This window comes from Chiloscyllium punctatum, chromosome 12 (genome assembly GCF_047496795.1).
Source record: "Chiloscyllium punctatum isolate Juve2018m chromosome 12, sChiPun1.3, whole genome shotgun sequence".
Taxonomy (NCBI): domain Eukaryota; kingdom Metazoa; phylum Chordata; class Chondrichthyes; order Orectolobiformes; family Hemiscylliidae; genus Chiloscyllium; species Chiloscyllium punctatum.
Genome location: NC_092750.1, coordinates 24,770,182 through 24,783,901, shown reverse-complemented (window position 1 = coordinate 24,783,901; position 13,720 = coordinate 24,770,182). Strand labels below are relative to the sequence as shown.

The 13,720-nt window shown below is 67.9% G+C and overlaps 1 protein-coding gene across 1 annotated transcript in view; it reads right to left on the bottom strand.

Annotated features, from left to right (window-relative positions):
• The window catches only part of LOC140483711 (uncharacterized), a 144,143-nt gene extending 132,337 nt beyond the window's left edge, over positions 1–11,806 (bottom strand). Inside the window, exon 1 of the mRNA XM_072582159.1 lies at positions 11,705–11,806. Coding sequence (XP_072438260.1) covers positions 11,705–11,719 — 15 coding nt within the window. The 5' untranslated portion in view covers positions 11,720–11,806. The remainder of the gene's footprint in view (positions 1–11,704) is intronic.
• Between the last annotated feature and the right edge of the window lie 1,914 nt (positions 11,807–13,720).

The window sequence follows — 13,720 nt, the reverse complement described above, 5'->3', positions numbered from 1 at the left end:
CCCCCATTACCCCCCTCTCCCCCCCGTCCCCCCCATTACCCCCCTCTCCCCCCCGTCCCCCCCATTACACCCCTCCGCCCCCCCGTTCCCCCCATTACCCCCCTCCACGCCTCTGCCCCCCCATTACCCCACTCCACCTCCCCCATTACCCCCCTCCACCCCCCCGTCCCCCCATTACCCCACTCCACCTCCCCCCATCCCCCCATTACCCCCCTCCAACCCCCCCGTCCCCCCATTACCCCCCTCTCCCCCGTCACCTCATTACCCCCCTCTCCCCCGTCCCCTCATTACCCCCCTCTCCCCCATCTCCACCCATTACCCCCCTCTCCCCCATCTCCACCCATTACCCCCCTCTCCCCCCCCATTACCCCCCTCCCCCCATTACCACCCACTCCCCCATCTCCCCCCATTACCCCCCTCTCCCCCGTCCCCCCATTACCCCCCTCTCCCCCATTACCCCCCTCTCCCCCCCTCTCCCCCCATTAGCCCCCCTCTCCCCCCCGTCCCCTCATTACCCCCTCTCCCCCCCGTCTCCTCATTACCCCCCCTCTCCCCCCCGTCTCCTCATTACCCCCCCTCTCCCCCCATTACCCCTCTACCCCGTCTCCTCATTACCCCCCTCTCCCCCCTGTCTCCTCATTACCCCCCTCTCCCCATTACCCCTCTCCCCCCGTCCCCCCATTACCCCCCTCTCCGCCCCGTCCCCCCCATTACCCCCCTCTCCCCCATGTCCCCCCCATTACCCCCCTCTCCCCCCATCCCCTCCATTACCCCCTCTCCCCCCATCCCCTCCATTACCCCCCTCTCCCCCATCCCCTCCATTACCCCCCTCTCCCCCGTCCCCTCCATTACCCCCCTCTCCCCCCGTCCCCCCATTACCCCCCTCTCCCCCATGTCCCCCCCATTACCCCCCTCTCCCCCATGTCCCCCCCATTACCCCCCTCTCCCCCATCCCCTCCATTACCCCCCTCTCCCCCCATCCCCTCCATTACCCCCCTCTCCCCCCATCCCCTCCATTACCCCCCTCTCCCCCCATCCCCTCCATTACCCCCCTCTCCCCCCCATCCCCTCCATTACCCCCCTCTCCCCCCCCATTACCCCCTTCTCCCCCCGTCTCCTCATTACCCCCCTCTCCCCCCTGTCTCCTCATTACCCCCCTCTCCCCATTACCCCTCTCCCCCCGTCCCCCCATTACCCCCCTCTCCGCCCCGTCCCCCCCATTACCCCTCTCTCCCCCCATCCCCTCCATTACCCCCCTCTCCCCCCATCCCCTCCATTACCCCCCTCTCCCCCCCATCCCCTCCATTACCCCCCTCTCCCCCCCCATTACCCCCTTCTCCCCCCGTCCCCCCATTACCCCCCTCTCCCCCCCGTCCCTCATTACCCCCCTCTCCCCCGTCCCCCCATTACCCCCCTCTCCCCCCCCGTCCCACCCCGTCCCGTCCCCCCTCCACCCCCCCGTCTCCCCCTCCACCCCACCCGTCCCCCCCTCCACCCCACCCCCCCGTCGCCCCCATTACCCCCCTCCACCCCCCTCCGTCCCCCCCTCCACCCCACCCGCCCCCCCTCCACTCCACCCCCCCGTCGCCCCCATTACCCCCCTCCACCCCCCTCCGTCCCCCCCTCCACCCCACCCGTCCCCCCCTCCACCCCACCCCCCCGTCGCCCCCATTACCCCCCTCCACCCCCCCGTCCCCCCCATTACCCCCATCCACCCCCCCGTCCCCCCCATTACCCCCCTCCACACACACCCTGTCCCCCCCATTACCCCCCTCCACCCCCCCGTCCCCCCATTACCCCCCTCCACCCCCCCATTACCCGACTCCACCACCCCCATTACCCCCCTCCACCCCCCCGTCCCCTCATTACCCCCCTCCCCCCCCATTTCCCCCCTCTCCCTCCATCTCCCCCCTCTCCCCCCGTCCCCTCATTACCCCCCTCGCCCCCATTACCCCTCTCTCCCCCCATTACCCCTCTCTCCCCCCGTCCCCACATTACCCCCCTCTCCCCCCCGTCCCCTCATTACCCCCCTTTCCCCCCGTCCCCTCATTAACCCCCTCTCCCCCCATTACCCCCTCTCCCCCCATTACCCCCTTCTCCCCCCCGTCCCCCCCATTACCCCCATCTCCTCCGTCCCCCCCCTCTCCCCCCGTCCCCCCCTCTCCCCCCATTACCCCCCTCTCCCCCCCGTCCCCCCATTAGCCCCCCTCTCCCCCCCGTCCCCCCATTACCCCCCTCCACCAACCCCCTCCCCCCATTACCCCCCTCCACACACACCCTGTCCCCCCCATTACCCCCATCCACCCCCCCCGTCCCCCCCATTACCCCCCTCCACACACACCCTGTCCCCTCCATTACCCCCCTCTCCCCCCATCCCCCCCATTACCCCCCTCTCCCCCCGTCCCCCCCATTACCCCACTCTCCCCCCCGTCCCCCCCCATTACCCGCCTCTCCCCCCCGGCCCCCCCATTACCCCCCTCTCCCCCCCGGCCCCCTCATTACCCCCCTCGCCCCCATTACCCCTCTCTCCCCCCATTACCCCTCTCTCCCCCCTTCCCCACATTACCCCCTTCTCCCCCCCGTCCCCCCATTACCCCCCGTCCCCCCATTACCCCCCTCTCCCCCCCGTCCCCTCATTACCCCCCTCTCCCCCGTCCCCCCCATTACCCCCCTCTCCCCCCCCGTCCCACCCCGTCCCGTCCCCCCCTCCACCCCCCCGTCTCCCCCTCCACCCCACCCGTCCCCCCCTCCACCCCACCCCCCCGTCGCCCCCATTACCCCCCTCCACCCCCCTCCGTCCCCCCCTCCACCCCACCCGCCCCCCCTCCACTCCACCCCCCCGTCGCCCCCATTACCCCCCTCCACCCCCCTCCGTCCCCCCCTCCACCCCACCCGTCCCCCCCTCCACCCCACCCCCCCGTCGCCCCCATTACCCCCCTCCACCCCCCCGTCCCCCCCATTACCCCCATCCACCCCCCCCGTCCCCCCCATTACCCCCCTCCACACACACCCTGTCCCCCCCATTACCCCCCTCCACCCCCCCCGTCCCCCCCATTACCCCCCTCCACCCCTCCGCCCCCCCATTACCCGACTCCACCACCCCCATTACCCCCCTCCACCCCCCCGTCCCCTCATTACCCCCCTCCCCCCCCATTTCCCCCCTCTCCCCCCATCTCCCCCCTCTCCCCCCGTCCCCTCATTACCCCCCTCGCCCCCATTACCCCTCTCTCCCCCCATTACCCCTCTCCCCCCCGTCCCCTCATTACCCCCCTCTCCCCCCCGTCCCCTCATTAACCCCCTCTCCCCCCATTACCCCCTCTCCCCCCATTACCCCCTTCTCCCCCCCGTCCCCCCATTACCCCCATCTCCTCCGTCCCCCCCTCTCCCCCCGTCCCCCCCTCTCCCCCCATTACCCCCCTCTCCCCCCCGTCCCCCCATTAGCCCCCCTCTCCCCCCCGTCCCCCCATTACCCCCCTCCACACACACCCTGTCCCCCCCATTACCCCCATCCACCCCCCCCGTCCCCCCCATTACCCCCCTCCACACACACCCTGTCCCCTCCATTACCCCCCTCTCCCCCCATCCCCCCCATTACCCCCCTCTCCCCCCGTCCCCCCCATTACCCCACTCTCCCCCCGCCCCCCCCCCCCATTACCCCCCTCCACCCCCCCGTACCCCCATTTCCCCCTCTCCCCCCGTCTCCTCATTACCCCCCTCTCCCCACGTCCCCTCATTACCCCTCTCCCCCCGTCCCCTCATTACCCCCCTCTCCCCCCCATCCCCTCCATTACCCCCCTCTCCCCCCCATCCCCTCCATTACCCCCCTCTCCCCCCATCCCCTCATTACCCCCCTCTCCCCCCCATCCCATTACCCCCCTCTCCCCCCCCGTCCCCTCATTACCCCCCTCTCCCCCCCGTCCCCTCATTACCCCCCTCTCCCCCCATTACCCCCCTCTCCCCCCGTCCCCTCATTACCCCCCTCTCCCCCCATTACCCCTCTCTCCCCCGTCCCCTCATTACCCCCCCTCCCCCCATTACCCCCCTCTCCCCCCGTCCCCTCATTACCCCCCTCTCCCCCATTACCCCCCTCTCTCCCCCGTCCACTCATTACGCCCCTCTCCCCCCATTACCCCCCTCTCCCCCCCCCGTCCCCTCATTACGCCCCTCTCCCCCCATTACCCCCCTCTCCCCCCCGTCCCCTCATTACCCCCCTCTCCCCCCCGTCCCCTCATTATGCCCCTCTCCCCCCATTACCCCCCTCTCCCCCCCGTCCCCTCATTACCCCCCTCTCCCCCCCGTCCCCTCATTACCCCCCTCTCCCCCCCGTCCCCTCATTACGCCCGTCTCCCCCCATTACCCCCCTCTCCCCTCCATTACCCCCCTCCACCCCCCCGTTCCCCCCATTACCCCCCTCCACCCCCCCGTCCCCCCCATTACCCCCCTCCACCCCCGCCCGTCCCCCCCATTACCCCCCTCCACCACCACCCCCCCCGCCCGCCCCCCATCCCCCCCATTACCCCGCAACAGCCCCATTACACCCCCCGTCCCCCCCATTAACCCCCCTCTCCCCCCATTACCCCCCTCCACCCCTCCCGTCCCCCCCATTACCCCCCCCCACCCCCCGTCCCCCCATTACCACCCTCCACCCCCCCGTCCCCCCCATTACCCCCCTCCACACACACACCGTCCCCCCCATTATCCCCCTCCACCCCCCCGTCCCCCCATTACCCCCCTCCACCCCCCCGTCCCCCCATTACCCCCCACCACCACCCCCGTCCCCCCCATTACCCCCCTCCACCAACCCCGTCCCCCCATTACCCCCCTCCACCAACCCCGTCCCCCCATTACCCCCTCCACCAACCCCGTCCCCCCCATTACCCCCTCCACCAACCCCGTCCCCCCCATTACCCCCCTCCACCAACCCCGTCCCCCCCATTACCCCCCTCCACCAACCCCGTCCCCCCCATTACCCCCTCCACCCCCCGTTCCCCCCATTACCCCCCTCCACCACCACCCCCCCCGCCCGCCCCCCATCCCCCCCATTACCCCGCAACACCCCCATTACACCCCCCGTCCCCCCCATTAACCCCCCTCTCCCCCCATTACCCCCCTCCACCACTCCCGTCCCCCCCATTACCCCCCTCCACCCCCCGTCCCCCCCATTACCCCCCTCCACCACCCCCCGTCCCCCCCATTACCCCCTCCACACACACCCCGTCCCCCCCATTACCCCCCTCCACCCCCCGTCCCCCCCCATTACCCCCCTCCACCCCTCCGCCCCCCCATTACCCGACTCCACCTCCCCCATTACCCCCCTCCACCCCCCCGTCCCCTCATTACCCCCCTCCCCCCCCATTTCCCCCCATCTCCCCCATTACCCCCCTCTCCCCCCGTCCCCTCATTACCCCCCTCTCCCCCCATTACCCCCCTCTCACCCCGTCCCCCCATTACCCCCCCTCTCCCCCCATCCCCCCCTCTCCCCCCATTACCCCCCTCTCCCCCCCGTCCCCCCATTAGCCCCCCTCCCCCCCGTCCCCCCATTAGCCCCCCTCTCCCCCCGTCCCCCCATTGCCCCCCCTCTCACCCGTCCCCCCATTACCCCCTCTCCCCCGTCCCCACCATTAGCCCCCCTCTCCCCCCATTAGCCCCCTTCTCCCCCCCCATCCCCCCATTACCCCCCTCTGCCCCCCATCCCCCCGTCCCCCCATTACCCCCCTCTGACCCCCGTCCCATTACCCCCCTCTCCCCCCCCGTCCCCCCATTACCCCCCTCTCCCCCCCGTCCCCCCCATTACCCCCCTCTCCCCCCCGTCCCCCCCATTACCCCCCTCTACCCCCCCGTCCCCCCCATTACCCCCCTCTCCCCCCCGTCCCCCCCATTACCCCCCTCTCCCCCCGTCCCCATTACCCCCCTCTCCCCCCGTCCCCCCCATTACCCCCCTCTCCCCCCGTCCCCCCCATTACCCCCTCTCCCCCCGCCCCCCCATTACCCCCTCTCCCCCCGCCTCCCCCATTACCCCCCTCTCCACCCCGTCCCCCCCATTACCCCCCTCTCCCCCCGTCCCCCCCCATTACCCCACTCTCCCCCCGTCCCCCCCCATTACCCCACTCTCCCCCCGTCCCCCCCATTACCCCACTCTCCCCCCCCGTCCCCCCCCATTACCCGCCTCCCCCCCCCCGTCCCCCCCCCATTACCCCCCTCTCCCCCCGTCCCCCCCCATTACCCCCCTCTCCCCCCGTCCCCCCCCATTACCCCACTCTCCCCCCCGTCCCCCCCCATTACCCGCCTCTCCCCCCGGCCCCCCCATTACCCCCCTCTCCCCCCCGGCCCCCCCATTACCCCCCTCTCCCCCCCCAGCCCCCCCATTACCCCCCTCTCCCCCCCGGCCCCCCAATTACCCCCCTCTCCCCCCCCCGTCCCCCCCTCCACCGTCCCACCCCGTCCCGTCCCCCCCTCCACCCCCCCGTCTCCCCCTCCACCCCACCCGTCCCCCCCTCCACCCCACCCCCCCTGTCGTCCCCCTCCACCCCACCCCCCCTGTCGCCCCCATTACCCCCCTCCACCCCCCTCCACCCCACCCGTCCCCCCCTCCACCCCACCCCCCCTGTCGCCCCCATTACCCCCCTCCACCCCCCTCCGTTCCCCCCCACCCCACCCGTCCCCCCCTTCACCCCACCCCCCGTCGCCCCATTACCCCCCTCCACCCCCCTCCACCCCACCCGTCCCCCCCTCCACCCCACCCCCCCTGTCGCCCCCATTACCCCCCTCCACCCCCCTCCGTTCCCCCCCCACCCCACCCGTCCCCCCCTTCACCCCACCCCCCCGTCGCCCCCATTACCCTCCTCCACCCCCCCGTCCCCCCCATTACCCCCCTCCATCCCCCCCGCATTACCCCCCTCCACCCCCCCCATTACCCCCCTCCACCCCCCCCCCATTACCCCCCTCCACCCCTCCCCCGTCCCCCCTTTACCCCTCTCCACCCCCACCCCCGTCCCCCCATTACCCACCTCCAACCTCCCCATCCCCCCCTCACCCCCCCCCCCGTCCCCCCATTACCCCCCTCCACCCCCCCGTACCCCCATTACCCCCTCTCCCCCCGTCTCCTCATTACCCCCCTCTCCCCATTACCCCTCTCCCCCCGTCCCCTCATTACCCCCCTCTCCCCCCGTCCCCTCATTACCCCCCTCTCCCCCCCAACCCCTCCATTACCCCCCTCTCCCCCCCATTACCCCCCTCTCCCCCCCATTACCCCCCTCTCCACCCCATCCCCCCATTACCCCCCTCTCCCCCCCGTCCCCTCATTACCTCCCTCTCCCCCCATTACCCCCCTCTCCCCCCCGTCCCCTCATTACCCCCCTCTCCCCCCATTACCCCCCTCTCCCCCCGTCCCCTCATTACCCCCCTCTCCCCCCATTACCCCCCTCTCCCCCCGTCCCCTCATTACCCCCCTCTCCCCCCATTACCCCCCTCTCCCCCCGTCCCCTCATTACCCCCCTCTCCCCCCATTACCCCCCTCCCCCCGTCCCCTCATTACCCCCCTCTCCCCCCATTACCCCCCTCTCCCCCCCGTCCACTCATTACGCCCCTCTCCCCCCATTACCCCCCTCTCCCCCCCCGTCCCCTCATTATGCCCCTCTCCCCCATTACCCCCCTCTCCCCCCGTCCCCTCATTACCCCCCTCTCCCCCCATTACCCCCCTCTCCCCCCGTCCCCTCATTACCCCCCTCTCCCCCCATTACCCCCCTCTCCCCCCGTCCCCTCATTACCCCCCTCTCCCCCCATTACCCCCCTCTCCCCCGTCCCCTCATTACCCCCCTCTCCCCCCATTACCCCCCTCCCCCCGTCCCCTCATTACCCCCCTCTCCCCCCATTACCCCCCTCTCCCCCCCGTCCACTCATTACGCCCCTCTCCCCCCATTACCCCCTCTCCCCCCCCGTCCCCTCATTATGCCCCTCTCCCCCCATTACCCCCCTCTCCCCCCCGTCCCCTCATTACCCCCCTCTCCCCCCCGTCCCCCCATTACCCCCCTCTCCCCCATTACCCCCCTCTCCCCCCGTCCCCTCATTACCCCCCTCTCCCCCCATTACCCCCCTCTCCCCCCGTCCCCTCATTACCCCCCTCTCCCCCCATTACCCCCTTCTCCCCCCGTCCCCTCATTACCCCCCTCTCCCCCCATTACCCCCCTCTCCCCCCGTCCCCTCATTACCCCCCTCTCCCCCCATCCCCTCATTACCCCCCTCTCCCCCCATCCCCTCATTACCCCCCTCTCCCCATCCCCTCATTACCCCCCTCTCCCCCATCCCCTCATTACCCCCCTCTCCCCCATCCCCTCATTACCCCCCTCTCCCCCCATTACCCCCTCATTAACCCCCTCTCCCCCCATCCCCTCATTACCCCCCTCTCCCCCCATTACCCCCTCTCCCCCCATTACCCCCTTCTCCCCCCCGTCCCCCCATTACCCCCCTCTCCGCCGTCCCCCCATTACCCCCCTCTTCCCCCCGTCCCCCCATTAGCCCCCCTCTCCCCCCGTCCCCCCATTAGCCCCCCTCTCCCCCCGTCCCCCCATTAGCCCCCCTCTCCCCCCGTCCCCCCCATCCCCTCATTAACCCCCTCTCCCCCATTACCCCCTTCTCCCCCACGTCCCCCCATTACCCCCCTCTCCCCCCCGTCCCCCCATTACCCCCCTCTCCCCCCCATCCCCCCATTACCCCTCTCTCCCCCATCCCCCCATTACCCCCCTCTCCCCATCCCCTCATTACCCCCCTCTCCCCCCATCCCCTCATTACCCCCCTCTCCCCCCATCCCCTCATTACCCCCCTCTCCCCCCATCCCCTCATTACCCCCCTCTCCCCATCCCCTCATTACCCCCCTCTCCCCCCATTACCCCCTCATTAACCCCCTCTCCCCCCATCCCCTCATTACCCCCCTCTCCCCCCATTACCCCCTCTCCCCCCATTACCCCCTTCTCCCCCCCGTCCCCCCATTACCCCCCTCTCCGACGTCCCCCCATTACCCCCCTCTTCCCCCCGTCCCCCATTAGCCCCCCTCTCCCCCCGTCCCCCCATTAGCCCCCCTCTCCCCCGTCCCCCAATTAGCCCCCCTCTCCCCCCCGTCCCCCCCATCCCCTCATTAACCCCCTCTCCCCATTACCCCCTTCTCCCCCCCGTCCCCCCATTACCCCCCTCTCCCCCCCGTCCCCCCATTACCCCTCTCTCCCCCCCATCCCCCCATTACCCCTCTCTCCCCCCCATCCCCCCATTACCCCTCTCTCCCCCCTCTCCCCCCATTACCCCCCTCTCCCCCCCATCACCCCCCTCTCCCCCCCATCCCCCCATTACCCCCCTCTCCCCATTACCCCCCTCTCCCCCCCATCCCCCCATTACCCCTCTCTCCCCCATCCCCCCATTACCCCTCTCTCCCTCATCCCCCCATTACCCCCCTCTCCCCATCCCCCCATTACCCACCTCTCCCCATCCCCCCATTACCCACCTCTCCCCATCCCCCCATTACCCCCCTCTCCCCATCCCCTCATTACCCCCCTCTCCCCCATCCCCTCATTACACCCCTCTCCCTCCCATCCCCTCATTAACCCCCTCTCCCCCATTACCCCCTTCTCCCCCCGTCCCCCCATTACCCCCCTCTCCCCCATTACCCCCCTCTCCCCCCCGTCCCCCCATTACCCCCCTCTCCCCCATTACCCCCTTCTCCCCCCCGTCCCCCCATTACCCCCCTCTCCCCCATTACCCCCTTCTCCCCCCCGTCCCCCCATTACCCCCCTCTCCCCCCCATCACCCCCCGTCCCCCCATTACCCCCCTCTGACCCCCGTCCCCCATTTCCCCCCTCTGACCCCCGTCCCCCCATTACCCCCCTCTCCCCCCCATCACCCCCCGTCCCCCCATTACCCCCCTCTGACCCCCGTCCCCCCATTACCCCCCTCTGACCCCCGTCCCCCCATTTCCCCCCCTCTGACCCCCGTCCCCCATTACACCCCTCTACCCCCCGTCCCCCCATTACCCCCCTCTCCCCCCCCCATTACCACCCTCTGACCGCCGTCCCCCCATTACCCCCCTCTCCCCCCCCGTCCCCCCATTACCCCCCTCCTCCCCCCCCGTCCCCCCATTACCCCCCTCCTCCCCCCGTCCCCCCATTACCCCCCTCCTCCCCCGTCCCCCCATTACCCCCCTCTCCCCCCCCATTACCCCCCTCTGACCCCCGTCCCCCCATTACCCCCCTCTGACCCCCGTCCCCCCATTTCCCCCCCTCTGACCCCCGTCCCCCCATTACCCCCCTCTGACCCCCGTCCCCCCATTTCCCCCCCTCTGACCCCCGTCCCCCCATTACCCCCCTCTCCCCCCCATCACCCCCCGTCCCCCCATTACCCCCCTCTGACCCCCGTCCCCCATTACCCCCCTCTGACCCCCGTCCCCCCATTTCCCCCCCTCTGACCCCCGTCCCCCCATTTCCCCCCCTCTGACCCCCGTCCCCCCATTACACCCCTCTACCCCCCGTCCCCCCATTACCCCCCTCTCCCCCCCCATTACCCCCCTCTGACCGCCGTCCCCCCATTACCCCCCTCTCCCCCCCGTCCCCCCATTACCCCCCTCCTCCCCCCCCGTCCCCCATTACCCCCCTCTCCCCCCCCATTACCCCCCTCTGACCCCCGTCCCCCCATTTCCCCCCCTCTGACCCCCGTCCCCCCATTACCCCCCTCTGACCCCCGTCCCCCCATTTCCCCCCCTCTGACCCCCGTCCCCCCATTACCCCCCTCTCCCCCCCATCACCCCCCGTCCCCCCATTACCCCCCTCTGACCCCCGTCCCTCCATTACCCCCCTCTGACCCCCGTCCCCCCATTACCCCCCTCTGACCCCCGTCCCCCCATTTCCCCCCCTCTGACCCCCGTCCCCCCATTACACCCCTCTACCCCCCGTCCCCCCATTACCCCCCTCTCCCCCCCCCATTACCCCCCTCTGACCGCCGTCCCCCCATTACCCCCCTCTCCCCCCCGTCCCCCCATTACCCCCTCCTCCCCCCCCGTCCCCCCATTACCCCCCTCCTCCCCCCGTCCCCCCATTACCCCCCCTCCCCCCCCATTACCCCCCTCTGACCCCCGTCCCCCCATTACCCCCCTCTGACCCCCGTCCCCCCATTTCCCCCCCTCTGACCCCCGTCCCCCCATTACCCCCCTCTGCCCCCCGTCCCCCCATTACCCCCCTCCTCCCCCCGTCCCCCCATTACCCCCCTCCTCCCCCCGTCCCCCCATTACCCCCCTCTCCCCCCCGTCCCCCCATTACCCCCCTCTCCCCCCCGTCCCCCCATTACCCCCCTCTCCCCCCCGTCCCACCATTACCCCCCTCTCCCCCCCGTCCCCCCATTACCCCCCTCCCTCCCCCGCCCCCCCATTACCCCCCTCCCTACACACACACATCAGTCAGCTACAGCCCTCTTTCCTCCATCCCCTTTCACTCCCCACCTCTTCCCTCACCCTTATCCCTCCACCCCATCCCCCCTTACCCCTGTCCTCCAACCCTTCCCCTTTTCTCAGTCCCCCCCCCTCCCCCCTCTTCCTGCTAACCTCCCCCCTCCCATCTGCTCGGCTCTTCTCCCAACCCCCCCACCCTAGGGTTTGCCCTCGGCCTCCCCGGGTCCCCAACGGGCGAGACAAATGATGAGTGTGGGTGGGGGAAGCGCGCGGGTCACCTACCGGTGAGGTGCTCATCCTGCCTGCTGAGCTCGAGCCCGTGCCGTTACCGCCTGGGCCCAGCGCTCCCGCCGTCTCCCTGGTTACCCCGCCGCCGCCGCTAAGCCGCGCCCCTTCCTGCCTTAAAGGCACAGCCACATCGCAGTCTGCCGACATATATCAGTCACTCAACCTGCTCTTGTGGCACAGTGATAGTGTCCCTTCTGCTCCACTGGAGTATCATAACATCTCTGAACAGTTTGATTAGAATATTTCTAGAAGGCTTATGGGCCAAGTGCTACAGAAAAGATGGATCTTTGATAACCAGGGTGGACATAAGGGGCTGAAGAGTCTGTTTCTGTGCTAGAAATTCTCTCAGCTGAAGGGGCCTCTTGCAGCACAGTATTTCTGTGAGCCAGGTAGTTCAGCTTCAAGTCCCCTCTTCCCTCCACCTCCACATCATCTCTAATCCTCTTCCCTGTATCCCCATCATCCCGTAACCCGCTTCCCCCTACCATCCCTTTCAACTCTGCCCTCCACGCCCCATCACCCCCTACCCCACTTCCCTCCACCGCCCAACACCCCTACCCCTCTTCCCTCCACCCCATCACCCCACCCCTCTTCCCTCCACTGCCTATCACCCCTGCCCCTCTTCCCTCCACCCTATCACACCTACTCCGCTTTCCTCCACCCCACCATCCCCTACTCTGCTTCCCTCCACCCCATCACCCCCTACCCCTCTTCCCTCCACCACTCATCACCCTTACTCCATAGTGCATGTCATAACACATCTGAGCAGCTCGCTACTTTGAAGTTACATTTTCCTCCAAGTTTTCTGTCATAACAAGAAAAAGTTTCTTGTTAGCATGTTCACAGCCAGAGGATGAAGTGGAACTGGGGAACTGTACTGCTCTGAGCCAGCATAAAAGGTGCTGTTTGAGAGAGAGAGATTGAAAGTGTGCATATGGCAACACATGGTACTGAGTGTGGATCTCAGGATGTGGCTCTCTGTGGAACTTTGAACATCACGGACATACCTGTGAGCCTAGGTGTATTCAAAACACAAAGGATGACACTTGAACACTGTAAACGGGTTAGGATCTCAAAGGAGTGAGATCTAACACGTGGTCCTCCTCAAAATTTCTGCTACATTGCCAATCATATCAATATACTGTAACCTGTAATTGATTGTTCACATGTAAAAACATGTCAGTAAATTCTTCAAGTTAAACCAGGAAGGAGTTTTGCTTTGCCATCCTAGACAAAGCAGGTCCTGGAGTTTTCTACACTAAAAGAGGATGGTGGCAGCAACTTCATCATGAACAGCAGCTTAGCTTGTATAAAGAGCTGGCAAACCATACAATGGCTATCAGACATGCTCTCTTTTTAGTTAATGCAATATGTGACTCGTTATGTCAAGTTTAAAAGAGAGAGAAAAGAAAATATACTTAATAGGAATGTAAATGGACAGGAAGAAAGTGATTTTTGTCAACCTAGAAAACTAGCAAAAGTTAACCAGCAATTTTTTTTAAAAGCTTGATGAATCAGGGAAAGTTCAGTACAAAAAGCTTAAGATAGGTGAAAATAAAACATAAAAGTAAAGGGAAATAGTGCCTGGGTGAGAGAACCCAACCCTTTAGAATGCTCCTCCCGAAATATGTGGGAAATCAGGGGCACAGTCAGTATCCATGGTGACAACAGATGCAGGAAATGTGTTCAGCTACAGCTTCTATTTGACTGCATGAAGCATCTGGTGCTGCAGAAGGACTCACTATGGAGCATCAATGAGGCTGAGAATATCATGGATAGCACATTTAGCAAGCTGGTCACACTAGCAGCAAGACTACACAGATAGAAAAGAGTTGGGTGACTAGCAGGAAGACAAGACAGGGAGTGCAGGAGTCCCCCAGTGGCCATTCCCCTCTCATACAGATATGTCGTGTTGGATACTGGCGGGTAGGAATGGCCTTTCAGAGGAAAGCAACAGCAGCAGCCAGAGCAGTGATACCATGACTGCCATTGATGTAAGGCAGGAAGGGT